Genomic DNA, 24863 nt, shown 5'->3' with positions numbered 1-24863 from the left:
TGGGCCACCCAGTCGATGTCATTGATTGCAGCTCTTAGTTTTGTTATTTCCTCTCTTCTGCTTGTCTTGGGTGTATTTTGCTCTTCTTTTTCTAGTTTCTTAAGGTAGAACTAAGATAATTGACCTGAAATCTTTTCTCATTTGTAATGTAAGCATTTAGTGCTATAAATTTCCAACTTGATACTGTTTTAGTTGTATCCCATAACACTTGATATGTTGTGTTTTCATTTTCAGTCATTTTCTATGTATATTATAAATTTTTAATTTCCGAGTGCTTGGAAATTTTCCTATTGTCTTTCTGTTACTTACTTTTTGTTTGATTCTGTTATGGTCAGAGAATATACTATATATCATTTTAGTTCTTTTAAATTTGTTAGGGTTTGTTTTATGACCCAGAATAAGGCTTATCTTGGTGAATGTTCCATGGGTACTTGAAAAGAATGTATATCCTAACTGTTGTTGGATGAAATGTTCTATTAATGTCAATTAGATCCTGTTGCTTGATGGTATTGTTCAATCCCTCTATATCATTGTTGACCTCCTGTCTAGTAGTCTATCAATTGTTGAAAGTGGGGTTTTGAAATCCCTAGCTATAATTGTGGATTTACTATTTGCTTTCAGCAATATCAGGTTTTGCTTCATGTATTTAGATGTGCTTTTGTCTCTAAATATACATTTTAGGTTGGTATGTCTTCTGGGTGAATTGATCCTTTTATCATTATATAATTTCCCTCTTTGTCTCTTGCAGTTTTCTTTGCTACAAAACCTACTTTTAAAATATTGATATGGTCATTCCTAAATTTTAAAATTAATTTTTACATGCTGTATCTTTCTGACAGTTTTGCTTTTATTTTTTTTTATTTTTTATTTTTTTTATTCTTAAATATGGTTTAATACTCTTCTCCATTTCTGTACATCACAGCACCAAGATTTCGCTGCTTAGGATCTCTCTGTAGAGGCTATAGATTTTCACCCCCTCTTATTTACGTGTTTGTATGTGTAAGTGTAATACATATCAGTATATATTGATACACACATCAATATATATTGCAATATATATCACCAAAGAGAACACATTGATTAAAGAAATACAAAAATTTGGCATCATTTCCAAACTTAAATAGTAAAAATAAAAACTACAAAAGGAGCTGCATACCCTAAATGTATCATGTGAGACAACAAGCATAGTCAAAAATGTAAATTTACATCCAATTTCTCTGGTCTTGTCATATCACATTAGATCCATTTACAATGGCAAAACCCTAAGGTACTACTGTGAAAAGAGTATGTTTACTCGCTCTTGGGTGTTCTGCAAACAAACAGCAGAGCCCAAAGCAAAAAGCCTGTTCCAATGAAGCCTCCCACATTGGTGAATACCAAAGAATGGACTCTTCTCACTGGGGGTTGAGACATCAGGTTATAAACATTGAAAGACAGTCATTTGGACCTCAGAGTATACAGTGTGAGAACCAGGAGCTTTACATTTAAGATATACTCACTTCATTCAAGTGAAACAGGATTATTGGAACGATAGGCAGGTCTGCATGACAGTTTTGCTTTTAACCTACTGATCCCATTGTGTTTGAAATGAATTTCTGGTAGACCCTAAGTAGTTAGGTCAGTTTTTAAAAATCCAGCTACCAATCTCTGTATTTTAATTGGTGTATTTAGACCATTTACATTGAATGTAATTATTGATATATTAGGGTTTATGTCTGCCATATTATTATTTATTGTTTTTATCTTTTGTTTCTCATTTCTTTTTTTTTCTTGGCTTCATGTGGGTTACTTGAATATTTTTAGAGATCTATTTTGATTTTTGTATTTGAGTATAATCCTTGTACAGTTTTCTTAGGTGTTGCTCTCAGTATTGCCATAGATATAGATAACTTATCACAGCCCACTGGTATCCACTTTGAGTGAAATGTAGAAACTTTAACTTCATTTAAGTTCCTCTCTACAATGAAAACTATATTCACCAGTTCACTTGGGATCACAATAGTTTTAGAAGTTTAAGTATGAAATATTTAAGCCCTGTGGTATCTGACCTTCCAATGTTACTTTGAGGTCTCAGAGCCATTACTGCATCCAGTAATATCTTATTGTATCTTACATAACACACCCTCCTTTATGCCCATAAATGTACTTAAAAAACAAACAAACAAAGAATATAGCCACCTCCTCCAGTTTAAATCTCAGATGTAACACAAAAACCCTAGGCAGAAGGTTAGTATCAGCATATAGTATCATGTCTTTGGTTGCAATTGGGTAAAATGAAGTACTGGGTATTGGAAGGTAAGGATTTCACCAGGGAGAGCCACTTGACTTTCAGAATTTGGTTCCTATACTATCTCTGAATTCAAACCAAAAAAGCAACTAATCATGTTTCTTATCTTCTACTTGCTTTTCTAGTGCCTGGATTCACCTAGTTAGTGGATTAAAAGTAGACAGTTCTAGATCATGGATGCATTATGTTCCCAGGTCAGTGTGCTAATACCTGACTAACCCACATTTCAGAATATTCAGGCAATAACTAAGGTGAATTTTCATTTTGTAGTGATTTTATATGCTTATCATATATTTATTACTAATATATTCATTATAGTATAAGGAAATATATTAGAGGCAAAGTCAGCTACCCAACAAACTTTGTGTAATGGTAGAGACAGAAACCAAGCTAGAACTTGAAACTGATATTGCATTATCACAGGAGAAGCAGGTGAGGGTCTCATGTGAGAACCAGGAGAGATTCTCATAGGAGAATCAGGAGAAAGCACTCTTAGCGGAGAGAATGGTGTAAACAAAGGTATGTAGAAGAAAGATCCCAGGGCGTGACAGAGGAATAGTACCAGTTTAAGTTTAGATGGTGCATTTGGTTTGTGGGAACTGAGGGTAGTTTGTGGAAGATTAAGCAGAAAAATAAATAGAGGAGGAAGATCATAAAAGATTCTAAAATCCAGGTTTGGAATTTCAACTTAGTTTTTGGTAGTACATAGTTATCAAACATTTTAGAGCAGAGAAGTGGCATGATTAGAACTATACTTTAGGTGAATCAATCTGGCAGCGTCATATAGATGGAATGAAGAAACTGGGGGCAGAGGACAGGGAAGGGAGAAGGGAAGGCCTAAACTCAGGTGGCCATGGAGACTTAGAGAAAAAGAAGTATGTAGGAGAAGCTGTGGGCATAGAACTCGATAGAATATAGCAAGTAACTGAGTTTTGGGGCCAAATATCAGAGAGAGACCATGGTTTTGATTCTGGGGGTCACTGTTAGGTAGGCAAAAGTAGGTGACATAAGAGAAAGAGGTGGGGAGAGAATGGAGAAGAGTATTAGATTCTGAACACGTAGGATGTGGGGTCTCAGTGGACGAAAGGGAAGACTGGTTAGAAGCTCAAGGCACACATCAGAGTTAGGGATCTTGATTTGAGAGGCATCTGGACAGAGATGAGAGTTCGAGCTATGGGAACGGATTCACGTTACTATAAGAAGGATATAGAGAAAAAGAAACAGATCAAAGACTGAACCCTGGCAGGAAAACCAAGAGAACACAGTAGGATCGCAGACAAGGAATAGATGGTTCAAAGAGGGAGTGATCAACGGGGTCACTGGCTGCAAAGACATTAAAGAAATCACAGATTCAACAAGGGCCACTGGTTTGGCCCAGTGACAAATAGGTCATGGTGGCTCACAATTACATTTGCCAGACGTGGTAGTAGTGGATGAGCAGTCAGGGGGGAGGACCCATGAGAGCTCAGTAGCTATGACGGTTGATGGCTGTGGCTGTTTTTGTTTTGTTTTGGAAAAATATGAACAGGTTATAGGCCCAAGTAGGAAGAATACCTAAGAAAAGAACAAGATGAGAGGGAAGAGATGAGGCCACAGGCACCAGAGGGGAAAAGGATCCGGCATTTCTTCTACTGAGATGGGTGAGAAGCAGGCAGGGGTAAAGCTAGGAAAAAGTTTAAGGTGAACACAATGGAAACGTAGATACTGCTCCAAAGGTACTGTACACATGACCAGATTTTTCTTTTTAATAAAAAACTGCTTTTTTGATGAAATTAATGTGACTTGGGACAAAAATGGTTTCCAAATCTGACTAATCATCAAAATGAATTGTGAAGCTTTTCAAAAAATTTAATCCCAAACCCAGCCACACCATATGAGAATCTCTGGTGGAGTGGCCCAGGTATCTGCATTTTAAAGCCCTTTCAGTGATTCTGAAGGTTAGCTGGGTATGGGACCTCCTGAGTATGGTTTTCTTTTTCTTTTTTTAATTTTTTTTATAGTTTATTTATTTTTGAGACAGAGAGAGAGACAGAGCATGAGTGGGGGAGGGGCAGAGAGAGAGGAAGACACAGAATCTGAAACAGGCTCCAGGCTCTGAGCTGTCAGCACAGAGCCTGATGCGGGGCTCGAACCCATGAACCATGAGATCTGACCTGAGCCAAAATCGGACGCTTAACCAACTGAGCCCCCCAGGCACCCCCTGAGTATGGTTTTCAACCAAGGATGTGTATCAGAATCATAGGAGCAGGTACTGATTAACTGAGACAGCAGAGTGCAGCTATTCATATTTCATAAAGCCCTCCCAGCCCCCTGCCATGATCTGATGTGCACCCTGGTTAAGAACCATGGTAAAGAGATTGGACTGAAAAAATATACTAATTGGACCGAATATTGAAATTCACCATATCAACTGGTTATCTGTTATTTATATCACCTGACAATTTCTTTTGGACATTTCTCCTATCAAAATGGCATCTGCTCCTTAGCTGGCTGTCACAGGTGGACTGATGTGTTTCTCTCTGGCTTCTTAGTGCCTTTCCACAGGCAGCCGGGCCTGCAGGGATGCCATCTGTGGCTCCTTGGAGAGAGCCTGGCTTTGAAATTTTTGAAGTTTCTTTCAGGGAAAATATACTGAATAACATTGTTCTTTCTCTCAACTAATGATACAATGTATCCTATAAAAGAAACAAAAATGCAGAATGGAGGAAAGATGATAGAAAAAGCAATGATGGTTCCTATTTCCTTCAATCTGAAGGAAAATATTATCAGGCAGATTCATAATTAATTTGGTCGGAAAAAATCCTTACAACATTTGGTTGATTTTTTTTAAAAAACAGCAGCAACAAGATAACAATTATAGAAATGAGAGCCTGGCACATAATTGCCTGGCTCTGAGGGAGGCCATAAGCCCAGCCCTTTTAATGCCTCTCAAAGAAATACAAAATTTTCTTTTATCCCACATGATGGTGTGATCCAATTCCTGCTCCAGCAGCCCCAACTCTCATCTGCTGGAGTCTTTAAATTTACAGCACAGAAGGAAACTGTCAGTTCCTCTCCCCTTTTATAGGACATTCACATTTGCATACTCAACAGACAGTACAAGCCTCAAAGGCCATATTCCCCAAAATGCAATAATCTTACTCTTGAAATACGAAAGATATAATAGTAGCATGAAAATATTCTTACCCCGATGAAGGCTGGCTCCAGCTGTGGCTTAGTAAGTCAAAAACTAGTAAACTTGCTTGTAATAACATCCTAAAAATTCCAAAGGTTGTTTCCCCCCATCCACAGTTAAAATGCCATCTCCTACAGAACAGTGTCACATCTGTGACGTGTCCAGATTAAGGCAAGAGGTTTCTTGCTTCTAGTAATTTGTCTGGTTAGAGATTAAAAAAAATCTGTCTTGAAGCTGTCAGTTAATATTTTTTAACTTAAAAAAAAAAAAAAGAAAGCCATCTTCACGCTTCACAGCAGAACTGTGTGATTTTTAAACAGAGGTGAATTCTTCTCCATATCAGGTATCTGATAGGTTTTTTTTTTCCGCATTTTAGCATAAGGCAAGCAAACAAAAGGTTATTCCGCGAGGTTTCAAATGCATCTGAGTAACATAAACTGAAGTTAGCTTTCTTTGATATAGAATTACTGACACATCTCACTGAAAAAACAAAATCTTCCTTGCAATTAATAAAGAATTGTGGTATTCTAACAAAGCTGGAAGCTAAGGATCTTCAAATTCCAAATCTTTCCATTCCTGGATGAGCTTTGGTATTCAGATGTTAATATGATGCCTGCTTTTTTTTTTTTTTTGGCCAGTGTTCAGGCTAAAGAGTCTGTGAAACAGACTTTTTCCATCCTATGACCTCAGTTTTAGGATTTCTTTCTTGCAAAATGTTAGTTATTTTACTTGGCAGATTGCCAGAATTCATTCTTACTTTCTCTCATCCTTCTATTACTTTATCTCTTTTCCCTTCTTTTTTCTCTCTCTTCTTCACCTTATCTTGCTTCTATTGTTTGATAAATTATGGATTTAAATTACAGTCCAGTTGGACATAAACTTACATGGTGTTTAGTAGGGTTGCTAGAATTAGCAAATAAAAAATACAGGATGTGCAGTTAAATTTGAAGTTCAGGCAAAAAACAAATAATTTTTAATATAAATATGTCCCAATTATTATATAGGGCATAGTTATACTAAAAAAATTCCCAAATATTGCATGGGATATACTAACACTAAAGATTATTCCCTGTTACTCTGAAATTCAAATTTAACTGTGTGTCTTGTGTTTTATCTGGCAATCCTAGTCTGGAGGTTAAACAGAAGGGATAAAAAAAACAGCAAAGACATCTATTTACAGCTAGAAGAAGAGAAATTTCCATTCCTATCCTTCTGAATGCTTTTTGTCTAGGTATAACTCTCCATGGCATTGGTTTATTTTTGACCCATCCAGTTTTATTAACAGATCCACAGAGCATACCACATCCTGATACTGAGGAAGTCCACAGAGTCTCAGCTCTGGATCACCCGAGTCCAGAACTTAGAAAATAGATCCCTCAGACAATATGGGATCTTAGTCCAGCCACAAAACCATACAGATACTCAAGTTTTAACTGACCATTCTCCTTTGAAATTTGTACATCAAATTTAATATTTTCAAAGGCACTGAAAGAATTTTCTCTCTGTAGTTTCCACTCTGAGGCAATTTAGCATGATTAGTAACAGTAATTATTAGGAAAAACAATATAATTCAATTATACTTCAAAATGCAATTAAATGATCACTTCTTGGACATTTTGAAAGGGGAGATAAAAGTACTGATGTGGTCCAGACATTTAAAGATAAGATGAAGATCTTAACTACATTAATTATTAATTCAAGTGCATTTTCCAACATCTAAGTATACCCAGGGGTGACACATAATACAGAAATAATGTTCTCTTGTTCAAAGACATATTAATATTCAGTATTTTGAAATTGTGTTGAAGTCTAATAGACAGAATGGAGACTGTATGGAAGTATAGTTAAAAGCATGGGCTCAGGAATCAAAGTGAGTTCAAATCCCAGTTGTCACACACTAGCTGTGTGACTCTGGGCAAGTTACTTACCCTCTCTGTGCATCATTTCCCTTATCTGTAAATGGGGATAACCATTCCAGAGAGCTGTGAGAATGATATGAGTAAAATGCTTAGAATAGTGCCTACCACATAGTAAAGGGCTCAGTAAATTTTGGGGGTGATGATCCTAGTCCAAATTGTCAATAAGAAAACAAAACTCACAAAATCAGAGATTGGCTCCATTTTTTGCAATTGGCCCACGAGAAAAATGATTTTTTTCCTGTGGCCAAATGGAAAATAGATTTATATTTTCAAAATTAAAAATAACACAATTTTGTGTATTTGTCCATTAACAGACCTTTTTGTTTTCACAGTATACAACTTTTTGGGTTGTGTGAAACTAGCATCGAAGAGTTTTAAGAAGTGAAGCTGTATGGTTAACAGTTCTACTCAACTATTGGTTGCTTTTCTTGTTTCACCCTGCTTATTATTCTCTTTACTCTCCCAAACTCCAAAAGCAAATGAATAGCATTATTTCCTCCATCCCTAAAAGCCAATTAATCTAATGCAATCTTCTAGGCTTTAGTGTTAAGCACTCTTTCAAATGAAACAGCCCCCGTCACTGGTTTTCCTGCCATCTGGTCACTTTTAACTTCAATTGTTTGTGTTTTGAACCAGGAATGGAGTCCAGCAGTGCTGGGTCTACACTACAACGCAGCTCAGGTGTCTGCAGTTGGAGGCAGTCTCAAAGAAAGAGTGCTTTCAAGTCAGACACTTCTAGGGTAATGTCCTGGCTCAGCCACACTACCTGTGTGAGCTCTCTGAGACTCACTTTCTTTATCTATAAAAAGATTCTAGGGGCTCCTAAGTGGCTCAGTCAGTTAAGCATCTGACTTCGGCTCAGGTCATGATCTCACGGTTCCTGAGTTTGAGCCCCACGTAGGGCTGTCTGCTGTCAGCACAGAGCCCGCTTTAGATCCTCTGTCCCCCTCTCTCCCCACCCCTCCCCCGCTCATGTGTGCATGCCTGTGCTCATTCTTTAAAAAAAAAACAAAAACAAAACATTAAAAAAAAGAGAGCTAACACCATCTACTTTTTAAGTTGCTATGAAGATTCAAAGACTTGATTCACCTATAGGGTGATCCTATGTTTCACTATACAGCTGTCCTCCCTGGGGGACTGTGATATTATATAGTTATCCTATTTATATAAGGCATTTAGCACACAGTCTGGCATGTAGTTACTATTCAGTGACCTCTTAATCATGATATACCAAGACCTTTACTATTCTAAAGAAAAGCTTTTAATCTCACCAAGTCCTCATTTTAAAAGCAGGAATGACTTTTTTTAACATAGAGAGATGAGTGTGTACATGTGTGTTAAAGTCTGGTCGCCTGCCCATTATCCCTACATTCCTGTCTCTTTGTATATTTCAGCTATTTAAGAAGCTAAAAGTGGGGGGTGGAATTCTCTGTGGTAGAACCTTGAGGGCAGAGGCTTAAATATTTTACATGCTTTGCTAGGATCATGTGAGTGTTGATTTAGCAAAATGTACTCTGCCAACAGAAGGCCCTCTGAGGTGAGCAGGTGGGCCAGGGCTGGGAATCTGTCTTTTTACTTCTGCCAGCTATTTGGATGGTCAGATAAATTCCAGACTCCAGCCTCTGCTATTTTCAAGCTCTCCATCACTTGTGCAGGAATACTGCCCCTTCCTCATCGTCTTTCAGAACCAGGCTTCCTCCCGAGGCCTCCTCCCCGGCTCTTTGGGATACAGTCTTCCTGATGATATGGAGGGAGAGCAGGCATTGAGGGCTTTTAGGGAAATACCCGCCCTCTATACAGAAACAGGATTTCTCGGGGCGCCTGGGTGGCTTAGTCGGTTAAGCGTCCGACTTTCGCTTAGGTCATGGTCTTTCGGTTCGTGGGTTCGAGCCCCGCGTCGGGCTCTGTGCTGACTGCCAGCTCAGAGCCTGGAGCCTGTTTCAGTCTGTGACTCCCTCTCTCTCTGACCCTCCCCTGCTCACGCGGTCTCTCTCTCTCTCCTAGAAATAAATAAAAAAAAAAAATTAAAAAAAAATTATTAAAAAAAAAAGAAACAGGATTTCTCCCTTAAGAATCACTTCTGCTGGGACACCTGGGTGGCTCAGTCAGTTAAGCGTCCGACTTCGGCTCAGGTCATGACCTCATGGTTCGTGGGTTCGAGCCCCGCGCCGGGCTCTGTGCTGACTGCCAGCTCAGAGCCTGGAGCCTGTTTCAGTCTGTGACTCCCTCTCTCTCTGACCCTCCCCTGCTCATGCTCTCTCTCTCTCTCTCTCAAAAACAAATAAAACATTAAAAAAAAGAAAAAAAAAAGAATCGCTTCTGCTTCATATGCCCTCTGCACTAGGCCACAAACTGAAAGTGGTTCCTGCAAGTGCTTCTGGAGCTGGCCAACCTTGCTGACATCTAGGCCACTGATGGCTGCAGAACCTCCCAACTCTGCCAACTTTGAGAACTTGGTTTTCTGTTTTATAATATAGGATGTAATAATGTAATAATATACCTCGTTGGATTACTCAAGAATTAAGTAAGACAGCATGTACAGTACAGTGTCTGGCACAAAATCGTCATTTAATGCCTGTAAAGTATCATAATAGTACCAGGCTGCCGAGGATGGCATCAGCATTAGAAGCAAAGAGAATCTGTGATCTGGGGGCAATGGTGGGGGAGGGAGAATTCAGTTTGTAAATATGTAAGCTCTGCATTTTGGAGGTTTACATCTGATTAAAATCTGTAGAAGAGAAAGAACAAACCTCACTAGTTGTATTTCTGAAAGAAGACACAGAAAACACACAGCAAATGTATTCCAACCATCCTTTGGGTTACTCCGCATTCATTCACTGATTCATACTAACAATTTCATATTGCATAAGTATTATGTTCTAAATGCTGGGCAAAACTTCAGCATAAGAGCATGCAGAAGCTTTATAAAAGAAAACATTTGGAGGAAGCATAATCAGTCTGTTAATACCAGGCAATATTTATTGATTACCCACTGCAATCAATACATATGGTAATATTTATTGATTTACCACACTCTCCCATGGCCCAAGTGATTCCTCAGAAAAACAATGCCATCTGCTAAAGCCACAGTGAATAGAGTAGCTAAAGTTTATTAGTTAATGCCTCTGTAGACTGTAAGAGCTCATTGCAGAGGTGCCAAACTCACATCTAGAAACTGTCCACCTTAATCATTAAGTGAAGGAAGAGGTTGCTTATGTGATCTAATCAGGGGTCACTGAAAAACTTTCCCTTCTTGCATATTGTACACTCCAACTATCACCCTCATGAGCCTAGGAACGGGTTCTAAAATTTCCTGAGTTGTTGGGACTTTGAGTTCAAGCTTTCCTTGGCCCTGTGAGAATGCTTACAGGTTCTCTGAGGGGAATACTGCAGGTATAAACTAGTCACATTCTGGTAGTGGGGCCAGAGAGAAAGCCTGTGGCAGAGCTGAGTGGGAAGACTCAATGGATACAAATCTTTGGACAAGTTTCTTAGACTGTTTCAGTCTCAGTTTCCTCATCTGGAAAATGAGGAAGAATACTTCCTTTAGAGGCTATGGGGAAGTCTGTGGAGGCTGTTTTCATAAGGTGACTGAGCAGGGGCCAGAGCATGTTATTTCCTTCTTCTTCCTCACTCTTTGGGCACAGACTATCTCATTAGTTGGTCAGTAACCTATACTGTGTTAAGAACATTGGCTGACAAAGGAGAATTTGTGTGGTTTGACTTATATTTTAAAATATTAAATAAGAATTGAAGATGTCAGTAGTTGTGGGCAAAGTTTTTTGATACCTTTCTTTCAGTATATACACGTTCATAGGATATGATGTAAAATGTACTTCTGACTGTGTAGGTTATGTTCAAAGGGTATGAAATGAGTACACACCCCAAATAATTAAAAGCAGGAATTTGAAGTGGTATTTATATATTCCTCTTCATAATTGGCATTATTCACAACAGCCAAAAAGCAGAAGCAACCCAGGTGTCCACTGATGGATGAATGGAAACACAAAATGTATATACACACCATAGAATATTATTCCATTACATATATTATATATATGTATATATATGTATATGTATGTATATGTGTATATATATGTATATGTATGTATATATGTATATGTATACACACACATATATGTATGTATATATATATGTATACACACACACACACACACACACACAAGTTAGGTATAAAAAGGAAATAAACTCCTTTTTAAAACAGAAGGTAATTCTGACACAGCCTACAACCTGGATGAACCCTGCAGACATTATGCTATGTGAAATAAATCAGACACAAAGGACTATGTGATTCTATACTATATGAGTATATACTGTATGACTATATACTATATGATTCTACTATATGAGGTCCCTAGAGGAGTAACATTTATAGACACAGAAAGTAGAGTGGTGGTTGCCAGGGACCAGAGAAGGGGGAAATGGGAGTTACTGGCTATGGCAATTTATCAGTTCAGTGTATCAGCAGAGTCTCCATTTGGGAAGATCAAAAGAGTTCTGTGGATGGGTGGAGGTGATGGTCACACAATGATATGAATATGCTTAATGCTACTAAATTGTACACTCAAAAATGGTTAAGATGGTAACTTTTATGATATGTGTATTTTATCAGAATTAAAAATTTAAAAAGACACTAAATTACAAAAAAATTTGAGAAATTCTGACCTAGATAACACTGAGGAGAGGTGCGTTTGGAGGGGGCCTGAACGTAAAGGAAAGAGAAAGCGTGAGTCTCTGGGGAACCAAGCAGGAGTCAGGGAACACACTCTCTAGTTGTTCTGAAGAACTCTCTTTTGTGACCTCTGGGACCAGGGGCCTTTGAGTCTGGTGTAGGAACACAAAAGATAAAGTATGCAATCTTATTCTGTAATGGCATAATTTCCAACTTACATTCTTGGTTCGTTGGGAGTTTTAATCTGAGAGTACAATGAATATGACAGCAATATCTCGTCTCTCCCTCAGGTAAAACTGACATACACACCTCTTCTCTTTCAACAAGGCTGTCCAGCCTTGGACTTATTGGTATCCATGTGTTGGGCCAAGGCCTTCCTTCTTTATTGAATAAACCATACCTCTTGAAGGTCTTCAGCCAAGCTTGTTCATCTACATAATGAGGGTGTCCAAGGAACCCTAAAGGCTCTTCCTATTATATTTTTTATTCTTGGTGTTTGAGACCTGAAGAAACACAATCTGGCCAATTTTTTTCTAGCAAAGGCTGTACACTAGGTTTCTCATTTTCTCAGCAGACAGAATCCTGGCAAATTACTTAAACAGATACAGAAAGGAAGTCTCTGGGGACAGACATCCCATAGACTGAAAGAACAGCCACAGTTCATTATTTTAGACATGGATTGCTACGGCCAAAGTAAATGTCAGGAAGGTTTCAAACTTCTCTTAAAAAAATACCACACAAACCAAAAAACCATCTTTCAGTAACAGTTCTCAAATCAACTTTGATCTCTCAACTTCCAGAACCTATTATAATGATCAGTTTGTGTAACCTTATTATTAAATGCACATGTATAAATGATAGATTCCTTTGTGTTTAGCATACAATTGTGTCTCTGTACACTTTTTCCTCCAAATTTAACATTTTCTAAGATATCTCTACAATGGGAATAAGAAATTTTTAATGAATACGGTCATGGATAGTTTACATCCTTCCAAAATTTGTATATTGACTTTCTAACCCCCCAAGTGATGGTATTAGTAGGGCCTTCGGGAGGTAATTAGAATTTATGCCCTCATAAGAAGGAATATAATAAAACTTGCTTCCTCTCTCTCTCTGCTCTCCTCCACATGAGGACATAGCATAGGTAGTTTGTTATAGTAGCCTGAACAAAGACAAATATTTTTTATTGATATGAACATATTTCACCTTTCATCTTTATAAATGACTCATAGAGTTGGACATTATATACCTGAAAAGGATCTTGGATATCATCTAGGCCCATTCTGTTCTACCAATCAATGACAGTCACATCTTCCAAGACATTTAAAAACAGAAGTCAGTGGTGACTTCTTTAGCTTCCTCCAGGTCATGCATTGTTTATAGGGGAGAGGTAAAGCCATGTACTCCTTGCGTATGGTCCTATTATCTGAAGGCTTGGAGAAGAGCTCATTTCGGTTAGCATCTCTGGAATAGACTGACTGCACCACCTCAGCTCCACCAAAAGACCTTTTGAAACTTTTGTTTTTATCGCCCTTAACCCTTCCTCAGTTTTCTCCTTTTTTTTTTTTAAGGAAAGATTAAAATTCTAACTGAGCCCTGATCATTACCACCTGCTGAGACAGCGTTGTTTTCCATCTTTTATAAGTCATGAATCCTGTTATGATTGCAGTAATAGCTATTTATTGGATGTCTACTAGGTAACTGGCACTTTCTATATATTAACTTCAACTACTGTATTAACTTTGGAGAAAGAACATTGCGTGAGTCAAGATAATAATTTCCAAGTCTTTTACTGTACCATGTGCACACCTGATGGGCCATTCATTCTCTTTCTGCTTCATTTGTTTATTTTTTTCCCCTAGGAGTTGAATACGTGGTTTTGACCCTATTTCTTTAATTTATAAAAGTGATTTCAAATCTTCATGCAGTCTTTAAGGTGCTTTGTTCAATGAGGGTCATCTACAAATGTAGAAGAGTCCTGCCTCAAGGTTCTTCTACACACCTACACTATTGACCTCGCATCTGAGACTAGATTTGTCAGGGGTTGGCAATTCTGGATTAAGCAAGCACAGTGACCATGCCAAACTGTGGCCTTCATGATATCTTGGGAATCTCCAATTGCTCATGATTCCTAGAACTTTTTTGTTGATATGAACATATTTCACCTTTCTAGTGCAGATGATAATCTGGCAGGATCTCAGTCTACTCTTCCTCTGCAGGCACTACTTAAATTGCTTGCTCTCCCTGGCTTGGTTATTGTCTCCAGAGAAACTTCAGAAGAGCTCTAAGACAGCAGCAGAGTGGGACAATGGCTAAGAGCTTGGCTTACAGGGTCTGAACTGAGTTTAAATCCTGGCTTTGCCCACTTTATGCTGTATAAAGCAGAAACCTCAATTTGCCTAAAGAGGGTGTTATTGGATTTTTGCTTAAAATTAGAGGTGATAAAACATGTAAGGTGTTAAGAAGAGTACCTGGTCAATGTAAAAGCTCAAAATAGGCCAGATATTATTATCATTGGGTAGAAAAACTGTCACATAAATTTATCTTTTCTATAATATTAATTTTGTTCTTATTTAATACTTGGGGTAAAATTTATAGACAGCGAAATGCACAGAACTTAAGTATAAAATTCAGTGAAGTTTTGATAACTGTATATCAAAACTGTATATTACACAGCCCAAATTGAGTAGAACCTTTCCATCACTTCAGAAAATTCATCATGACCCCTTCCAGTCATTCCCCAGCCCCTCATAAACAACCACCAGCAATGAATTCTCATTCATTTTACTCAGAAAGGCAGAATGGAACTGTTCTAGGGCCTTCTGGGCCTCAGTGAAGGTCCCTTGTGCATGTTTCTAGACTCCCAAGTCTCAGCACAGAAGCTCTCCCCCTCCCCCCGCCACACACACCAAGTAATTCTGTACCTTGCTGGGTGCTGCCTTGTCCTGCTTTTCCTCTGGGCCTCAAAAAAAAAAAAAAATCCCCACCAGCATTTGATATCACTTGTTAGTGTTCTGGGTTTGGACCATTCTAATAGTGGTATCTTATTGTTTTAATTTGTATTTCCCTGATGACATATGGTATAAGAGCATCTTTTAATGTTTCATCTTTCATCTTTTTATGGCCTATTTAAAAAACATTCAATCACATGACTGTAAGATCATGACCTGAGCTGATATCAAGAGTTGTACACTCAACCGACTGAGCCACCCAGGCATCCCTGGACCATTTTTAAATTGGGTTGTTTTCTTATTGTTGAGCTTTAAGAATTATTTATATATTTTGGGTACCAATCCTTTATCAGATGTGTCTTTCACAAGTATTTTCTCTCAGTCTTATCTACTTGACATTGACTTAGCTATTTATTCTCATCTTCTCATTCTTTTCACATTGTTTTTCATGGACCAGGTGTTTTTAATTTCAGTAAAGTCCAGTTTATTAATTATTTCTTTCATGGATTATGCCTTTTGGTGGTGTATCTAAAAAATTGCCACCATACCCACAGTCATCTACGTTTTTTCCTATCTTATCTTCTAGGAGTTTTATAGTTTTGTGTTTTATATTTAGGTCTGTAGCCCATTTAGAGTTAATTTTTGTGAGGGGTTGTCTAGATTCACTTTTTTTTCTATGTGGATATCCAGCTGTTCCAGCAGTATTTGTTGAAAAGACTTTGCTCCATTGTACTGTCTTAGCTCCTTTGTCAAAGATCAGTTGACTATATTTATGTGGGTCTATTCTGTTCCATTGATCTATTTCTCTATTCTTTTGCCAATACCACACTGTCTTGATTTCTGTTGCTTTATAGTAAGTCTTGGAGTGGGCAGTTTCAGTACTCCAATTTTGTTGTTCTCCTCCTGTGTTGACTCTTCTGGGTCTTTTGCCTCTCCATATAAACATTAGGATTAGTTTGTAGATATCCACAAAATAACTTGCTGGAATTTTGATTGGGATTACATTGAATCTACAGATCAAGTTGGGAAGTTTGTTGACTTTTGATGAGAAGTATTCAATTGTGTGAATATACCACAATTATTTTTTTTAATGTTTTATTTATTTCTGAGAGAGGGAGAGAGACAGTGTGAGCAGGGAAGGGCAGGAGAGAGAGAGGAAGACACAGAATCTGAAGCAGGCTCCAGGCTCTGAGCTGTTAGCACAGAGTCCGATGCGGGGCTAGAACCCACGAACTGTGAGATCATGACCTGAGCCAAAGTTGGACACTTAACTGACTGAGCCACCCAGGTGTCCCTATACCACAATTATTTATCCATTCACCAGCTGATGGATATTGGGGTTGTTTCTAGTTTTTGACTATCATGAGTAAAGTCACTAAAATATCCTTGTACAAATCTTTTAAAGAACACATATTTTCCATTTTTCCTGCATGAATGCCTACAAATAGAATTGATGGGTCATACAATAAGTATGTGTTTAATTGCTGGGTCATGCAATAAATATGTGTATAAGAAATAGCCAAATGGTTTTCAAAAATGATTATGTCATTTTACTTTTCCACCAGCAATCCATGAGACTTCCAACTGCTCCATATCGTTGCCACTGTTTGGAGTTGTTAGTCTTTTACTTTTTAGCCATTGTAGCAGTGGTATAGTGGTATCTCACTGTGGTTTTAATATGTACTTCCTTGAAGATGAATGGTTTTTTTTGTTTTTTTTTTTAATATTTTTATTTATTTCTAGGAGAGAGAGAGAGACCGCGTGAGCAGGGGAGGGTCAGAGAGAGAGGGAGACACAGACTCTGATATAGGCTCCAGGCTCTGAGCTGGCAGTCAGCACAGAGCCTGACGCGGGGCTCGAACCCACGAACCGCGAGATCATGACCCAAGCGAAAGTCGGACGCTTAACCAACTAAGCCACCCAGGCACCCCCCCGAAGATGAATGTTATTGACATATCTTTTAAGTCATTAAAGTGAAATGCATCTTTTAAGCTGCTTATTAGCCATCTGCGTATCTTCTTTTGTCTGTTTGAGGAGGTTGCCCATTTAAAACTTGTTACTTTATCATTTTGTTATTGAATTGTGAGAGTTCCTTATATGTTCTGGATACAAATTATTTGTCAGATATATGTATTGCAAATATATTCTCCCAGTTTGTGTCTTGCCTTGTCATTTTAATGAGAAGATATTTTTTATTTTGATGAAGCCCAGTTCATCAGGATTTTCTTTTATATTTATTGTCTGTTTTTGTGACCTCTGTAAGACATCTTTGCCTATCCCAGCATGTGAAGATACTCTCCTATGTTTTCCTCTAGAAGCTTTATAGCTTCAGGCTTTATATTGAGGTCTATGATCCACCTCAATTTTACGTGGTGTGAGATTCATATTTTTTCCCCAGCAGTTGCTCCAATACTATTTGTTGAAAGCATTAGGCTTTCCCACCGAACTGCTTGGTCTGTGAAAAATCAACAGACCATATATGTATGGGTCTATTTCTAGACTCTATTTTGCTCCATTGATTTGCCTGTCCTCATGTCAATGCCATACTACATTAAATTACTTCAGCTTTTAAGTCTTGAAATCAGGAACTATAAGGCCTTCAAACTTGTTCTTCAAGACTGTTTTGGCTACTTAGGTCCTTTGCTTTTCTATAAAAATTTAGAGTCAACTTGTCATTTTCTAGAAAAGTGTCCTGCTAGCCTTTTGACCAAGATTGTGTTGAATCTATAGAACAATATGAAAAGAATTGACATGTTAACATAATCAAATCTTCCAATTCATGAATATCTGTCCATTTATTTAGGTCTTAAATTTTCCTCCTCAATGTTTTACAGTTTTCAGTGTACAGGCCTCATGTCTTTTGCAAGATTTATTATTTATTTTATGTCACTGTAAATGAAATCCTTTTAAAATTTCATTTTCTAATTGCTTATTGCTAATAAATAAAAAAACAACTGAGTTTTGAATACTGACCTTGCTAAATTCATTTATTGATTTTAATAATTGTTTACTAGATCTCTGAAGATTTTCTGTATCAACAACCATTCTTTTCAATCTTTATGTCTGTCTTTTCCCTTTCTTGTCTTATTGCACTGACTAGAGCTTCCAGTACAATGTTGAATTGAGGTGATAAGCACAGACATCATTGCTATGTTTCTGCTCTTAGGCAGAAAGTGTTTGGTGTTTCATCATTAAATGTTAGCAGTAGGTTTTTTTATTGTAGATGCCCTTTAGCAGATTAAGTTCCCTTCCAGTCCTAGTATGCTGAGATTTTTAAAAAATCATGAATGGGTGCTAATTATGCCAAATGGTTTCTCTCCATCTATGTAGAGGATCATATGTGGTTTTTCTCCTTTATTCTACTGATATGGTAAAATACATTAATCAATTTTTCTGTTCAACCATGCAGGCCTGTGATAAACTCCACTTAACCATGACTCACTTAGTCATAGTTAATCATATTTTTTCATATATCACTGGATTATACATGATAATATTTTTAAAGGAATTTTGGAATGTTTACGAGGGATACTGGATTATTACTTTCTTTCCTTATAAGGTTTATGTCAGATGTTCGTATCAGGGTTATACAGGCCTTATATAATGAACTGCATAGTTTTTCTTCCCCTACCTTCTGAAAGAGTTTGTGTAAGACTGGTAGTTTATTTGTTGGTGTTTCATTGGCATAATTTAAAGTTTTGATAGAATTTACCTATGAAACCATGTAGCCCTGGAGGAATGTTCTTGGTGGAAAAGTTTTTATTATTAATTTAATTTTTAAATTAGTAATGAGGCATTCAGATTTTCTAAATCTTCTTACGGCAGCTATGGTAAATTGTGTATTTTCAAGGAAATTGACTATTTTTTTAAATTTAAATTTTAGTTAGTTAACATATGGTACAATATTGGTTTCAGGAGTAGAATTCAGTGATTCATCACTTACATACAACACCCAGTGCTCATCACAAGTGCCCTCTTTAGTACCTATCACCCATCTAGCCCATCCCCACCCACTTCCCTCTGCCAACCCACAGTTCATTCTTTATAATTAAGAGTCTCTCGTGGTTTAGTTCCCTCTCTTCTCTTCCCCACTTATCTATATATTCATCTGTTTTGTTTCTTAAACTCCACATACAAGTGAAATCATATGGTATTTGTCTTTCTCTGATTTATTTTGCTTAACATAATATATTCTAGCTCCATCCACATTGTTGCAAATGGCAAGATTTCATTCTTTGATGGCTGAGTAATATTCCATTGTATATGTATGTATATATATATGTATATGTATGTATATATATGTGTATATATATATATATATATATATATATAGACCAATATTTATCCATTCATCAGTTGATGGAAATTTGGACTCTCTCTGTAGTTTGGTTATTGTTGACAATGCTACTATAAACATGGGGGTGCATGTGCCCCTTCAAATCTGTATTTTTGTATCTTTTGGATAAATACCTAATAGTGTAATTGCTGGATCATATGGTAGTTCTATTTTTAGTTTTTTGAGGAACCTCCAAACTGTTCTCCTGAGTGGCTAAGGAATTTGACTTTCACCTAAACTGTCAAACTGATTGGCCAGAAATAGTTCATAATATCTAGTTACTATTGTTAAGATTTCCATAGGGTATGTGTTCATGTCCCCTCTTCCTCATTGCTGATGTTGGTAATTTGTGTTTTCACTCTTTTTTCTTCATTATTATCATCAGTGTTTGTTAATTTTATTAACCTTTTAAAAGAACTAAATTTTGGCTTCATTAATTTTCTCTATTATTTGTTAACTTCTGCTCCTATTTTTTACTATGTACATGTTTATAATTATCTTGGGTTTAATTTATGCTTCTTTTTCTAGCTCCTGAAAGTGAGAACATAAGTATTGATGTTCAACATTGTTCTTTTTAAAATGTAAGCAAATGAAGCTGCATACTTTTTTGCTGTGTTTATTACTTTAGTGAATCCTATAATTTTCATAAATTGTACTTTCATTTTCATTCAGTTAAAGGGAAATTATAATTTCCCTTGTGATGTATTCTTTAACTCAAAGACTTTTTAGAAGTGTTATTTAACTCTCAAATACCTAGATTATTCCTTTGCCATTTCATGCTGTGATCATAGAACATACTCTGTAAGATTTGAATCCTATGGTTATTTCTTCTATTGCTCTCAATAAGGTCTGTTTTGGTGAATGCTTTGTGTGTACTTGATAAGATTATGTAACTTGCACTTGTTGGGTGTAGTGTTCTATAAATGCCAATTAGGTCAAAGTGGTTAATATGTCCAAATATTCTATATATTTGCTAATATTTAAATTTTTTTGATTGCTGAAGAAAGGGATGTTAAAAACCTGTAACTATTATTGTAGTCCTGTCAGTTTTTTAAATATACTTTAAAGATCTGTTAGTAAATGCATACATAGTTATGATTGTTATGTTTTCTTGTTAACTGACCTTTTTAGTGTGATGAAATATACTTTATATGTCCTATAAAACTCTGTCTAAAGGTCTATTTGGCAATATTAATAGTGTTAACACTGGCTTTCTTATGCTTACTGTTTATACAATCTATCTTTTCCATCTTCTGGCTTCAAACTATTTGTGTTTTGTTTTGAAAGAAAGAGAGAGAGAGAGAGTGAGAGAGAGAGAGAGAGAGAGGAAGAAGAGCAGAGGGAAAGAGGGAAAGAGAGAGAATCTTAGGCAGGCTCCATGCTCAGTGCAGAGCCCAAAGTAAAGCTCAATCCCATGATCCTGGGCTCATGACTTGAGTCAAAATCAAGAATCAGATGCTCAACTAACTAATCTGGCATTCCAAACTAATTGAGTTTTTCTATTTAAATTGTGTACCTCGTAGACAGATCAAGGCAGAAAACCTTGATTTTATGCTAGTTTGACAGTCTTTGCCCTTTAACTGGAGTTTTTAGTCGATTTTACATTTAATGCAATTACTGATACACGTGGTGGTATTAGGTTTACTATTTTCCTATTTCTTTTATATTGATACCTTCTGGTTTTTCTTTCTGGTTTTTCTTTCCTCTCTTATTTTGTTTAAATTAAGTTTTGGTATTTTATTTAAATTCTTCCAATGACTTAATTTTAGCTATGTTTTTTGGAAGTATTTGTTTTTAGTGTTTTTTCTAGGTATTATGCTATGCATCCTTATCACCAAAATTAGATTTAATATTACACTAATTCAGATAAAATGTAAGAATCTTACAAGATTCTTACATTCCATTAGCACTTTCTTATTCATTGTGCAATGTTTGTCATTTATATTATATATATATACAGTTGACCCTTAAACAACAAGGGTGTGAACTGAATAGATCCACTAATATGAGATTTTTAAAATAAATACTGTAAATATATTTTCTCTTCCTTATGATGTTCTTAACAATAATTTTCCTCTAGCTAATTTTATTGTAAGAATACAGTTTATGACACATATAAAAATATGTGTTATTTGACTATGTTATGTGTAACACTTGCAGTCAATAGCAGTTATTAGTACTTAAGTTTCTGGGGAATCAAAAGTTATATGCAGATTTTTGATGCATTAGGTTTAGTGTCCCAATCCCTGCATTGTTCAACAGTCACCTGTATATCATAAATACCACAAAACAATGTTTTTTTACATTAAATATTCTTTTATATTTACATATATATTTATTTTCTCCAGTATATACTTCCTTCTTATAGGTCTGAGTTTACATCTGATTTTATTACCTTTCAGCCTGACAAATTTTCTTTTCATTTGTTGCGGCACAGGGCTAATGGAATAAATTCCTCTCTGTTTTTGTGTATTCAAAACTCTTTATTTCACCTTCTGTTTTGAAGGATATTTTTGCTAGATTTAGAATTATGGGCTGACAGTTCTTTCTTTATCTTTTTGGTTTTCTTTTTGTTTTGTTTTTCAGCACTTTAAAGATGTGCCCTGTATTCTAGCCTCTGAAGTTTCTAATGGGAATCCTTCAGTTAGTTGTATACTATTCCCCTGCACATAATATGTCATTTTTCCCTGGAAGCTTTCAAGAGTTTCTCTTTATTTTTATCTTTTAGGAGTTTATGATTATGTTTCAAGATGTGGTTTTATATGTATTTATCCTTCTTACAGCTAGCTGAGCTTCTTGTATTTGTAAGTTAATGTTTTCACCCAGTTTAGGAAGCATTCAGTTATTTTTTTTTCACATATTTTTAAAATTTCTTTTCTCTGCCCTTTCCTTCTGGGACTCCAAGTAGATGTACATTAGATTACTTGATATTGCCCCATAATGCACTGAGGCTCTGTTCCTTGCTTTTAAATCTTTGTTCTCACTGTTCTTCATACTGGATAATTCTTACTGGCTATCTAGTGAAATTTTCATTTCAAATATTGTTCTTTTCAGTTCCAGAATTTTTATTTGGTCTTTCTTTATTACTTCTATTTCCATTTATTGCTTCCATTCCTCTTCTTTTGGTCATTATGAAAATGTTTTTTTCCTTTACATCTTTGAACCTATTATAATGGACTCTTGAAAGTTCTTATCTGAAAATTCCAACACCTAGGTAATCTCAAGGTCTACTATAGACAATGTCTTCTCTTGATTCTGGATCACATTTTCCTATTTCTTTGCATATCTTTTATCTTTTGGTTAGACAATAAATGTTGTCAATGATATATTATAGAGACTCTAGAGTCTGTTTTCTTTCTTTAAATAATGTTGACTTTTTTTATTCTTTCAGACATATTCTTAGCTGATCGCCTGAAACTTGTGGGTAACTTAGTGTTACATTTTGCTAATCCATTTTGGTTTTGTCTTTAGTTTTAAGATTAATCTTTTATGAAGGCATATACCCTCTGAGGTTTCTTTGCTTTCTGGAATTTCCCCCCTTTAAGCCCATCCACTCTGGCAGCACTGAACTCCATTTTCTGACACTTCAGGCAAATATGACTGTGGCTTTCTCCTTGAATTCTAGTTGCTTTTTGTACATTGAAAGAACCCTCAGGGAGAAGCTGTATAAATGCATATCTCACCCAGTCCAATTCACTCAGTCCAATTTCCTTCTTTCAAGGAACAAATTTCCAACATTGCCTGCCTTCTTTCAGTCAGCATCTATACCTTCAGATAGTTAAAAAAATATTTTGTCCAGAGTTTATAACAATTATCCACAGGAGAGGTAATCCAATATAATCTCTTCCATTACTTACATAATTTAAATTGTTTTTAATGTTTATTCATTTTTGAGAGATAGACAGAGCATGAGCAGAGGAGGGGCAGAGAGAGAGAGAGGGAGACACAGAATCTGAAGCAGGCTCCAGGCTCTGAGCTGTCAGCCGAGAGCCCAATGTGGGGCTTGAACCCACCAACTGTGAGATCATGACCTGAACCGAAGACAGATGCTTAACCAACTGAGCCACCCAGGTGCCCCAGTTATTGATATAATTTATTGACATAAATTTCTCTCACAGAAATATTAACTTATAGGTTGTGTGTGTGTGAATGTGTGTTAAGAATAAATTATACCTTTCGTCTTTACAAATATTCATAAGATAATTAAATAATACATTCTGAGGGAATCCTCATGTATTATCCAGACTACTCTGTCCTACCAGGCAATGACTATCTAAAACTTATGATTAATCTCCTGCTTTTATTTACTTATTAGTTTCAGGTGTACAGCATAATGATTTGACATACAGTTGACCCCAGAACAATGTGGTTGATGCCCCAACCCATGTGCAGTCAAAAATCCACATATAACTTTTGACTCCCCCAAAACTTAACTACTAATAGTGTACTACTGATTGGAAGCCTTACTGATAGCATGAACAGTCAAGTAACACATATATTGTATGTTACATGCATCATATACTATATTTTTACAATAAAGTAAGCTAGAAAAAAGAAAATGTTGGGAAAATAATAAGGAAGAAAAATTACATTTATAGTACTATACTGTATTTATTGAAAAAAAACCCCACATATAAGCAGATCCGTGCAACACAAACCTGTGTTATTCAGGGGTCACCTATATGTATACATTGTGAAATGATCACCACAATGTCTAGTTAACATCCAGAACCACACATAGTTATAATTTTTTTTCTTGGTTTGAGAACTTTTAAGATCTATTGTTTTAGCAACTTTCAAATATAGAATAGAGTGCTATCAACCATAGTCATCATGCTGTACATTATTTATTTCTTATACAACTGGAAATTTGTACGTTTTAACCACCTTCTCTCATTTTGCTCATTCCTCACTCCCCCAGCCCATATCTCTGGCAACCACCATTCTGTTAACCTGTTTTTTTGTTTTGTTTTGTTTTGTTTTTTTTAAGATTCCACGTATATATGAGATCATATGGCATTTGTCTTTCTCTGTCTGACTTATTTCACTTAGTGTAATGCCTTCAAGGTCCATCCCTTTTGTTGAAAATGGCAGGATTTCCTTCCTTTTTTATGGCCAAATAATATTCTAGTGTGTGTGTGTACATCACATTTTCCTTATCAGTTCATCCATTAGTGATCACTTAGTTTGTTTCCGTGTCTTGGCCATTGTAAATAATGCTGATTTCTTGCTTTTAAGAGAGGCAGAGGAAGAAAGATGCTTCTTCAGGAAATGGGCTCCCTGTCAGGACACTCCCAATTAAATGTTATAATTTAAACCCATATAATGGCTTCATTACAGGGCCAGTAAATTATACAGACAGATGAATGTATAAGCATTACTGAAGCTGAGTTTGTCTCACTAAACCATGACTGTGAAAGATTTATCTTTTCCCATGTTTTTGTGTGTATGTTATCTATACTTTTCTTTGCTTTCCTTCTTCACTCCTTCAGCAACCAGGGA

The 24863-nt window shown here is 36.4% G+C and overlaps 1 protein-coding gene across 1 annotated transcript in view; it reads right to left on the bottom strand.

The window, feature by feature from the left end:
- Positions 1 to 24863, bottom strand: part of AFF3 (ALF transcription elongation factor 3) — a 434327-nt gene that overhangs the window by 142990 nt on the left and 266474 nt on the right. The window contains exon 11 of the mRNA XM_077749191.1: positions 7391 to 7444. Coding sequence (XP_077605317.1) covers positions 7391 to 7444 — 54 coding nt within the window. The remainder of the gene's footprint in view (positions 1 to 7390; positions 7445 to 24863) is intronic.

This window comes from Crocuta crocuta, unplaced genomic scaffold (assembly GCF_008692635.1).
Source record: "Crocuta crocuta isolate KB4526 unplaced genomic scaffold, BGI_CrCroc_1.0 scaffold118, whole genome shotgun sequence".
NCBI lineage: Eukaryota > Metazoa > Chordata > Mammalia > Carnivora > Hyaenidae > Crocuta > Crocuta crocuta.
Note: the sequence above shows the minus strand (reverse complement) of the source record. Positions and strands in the feature narration are given on the sequence as shown.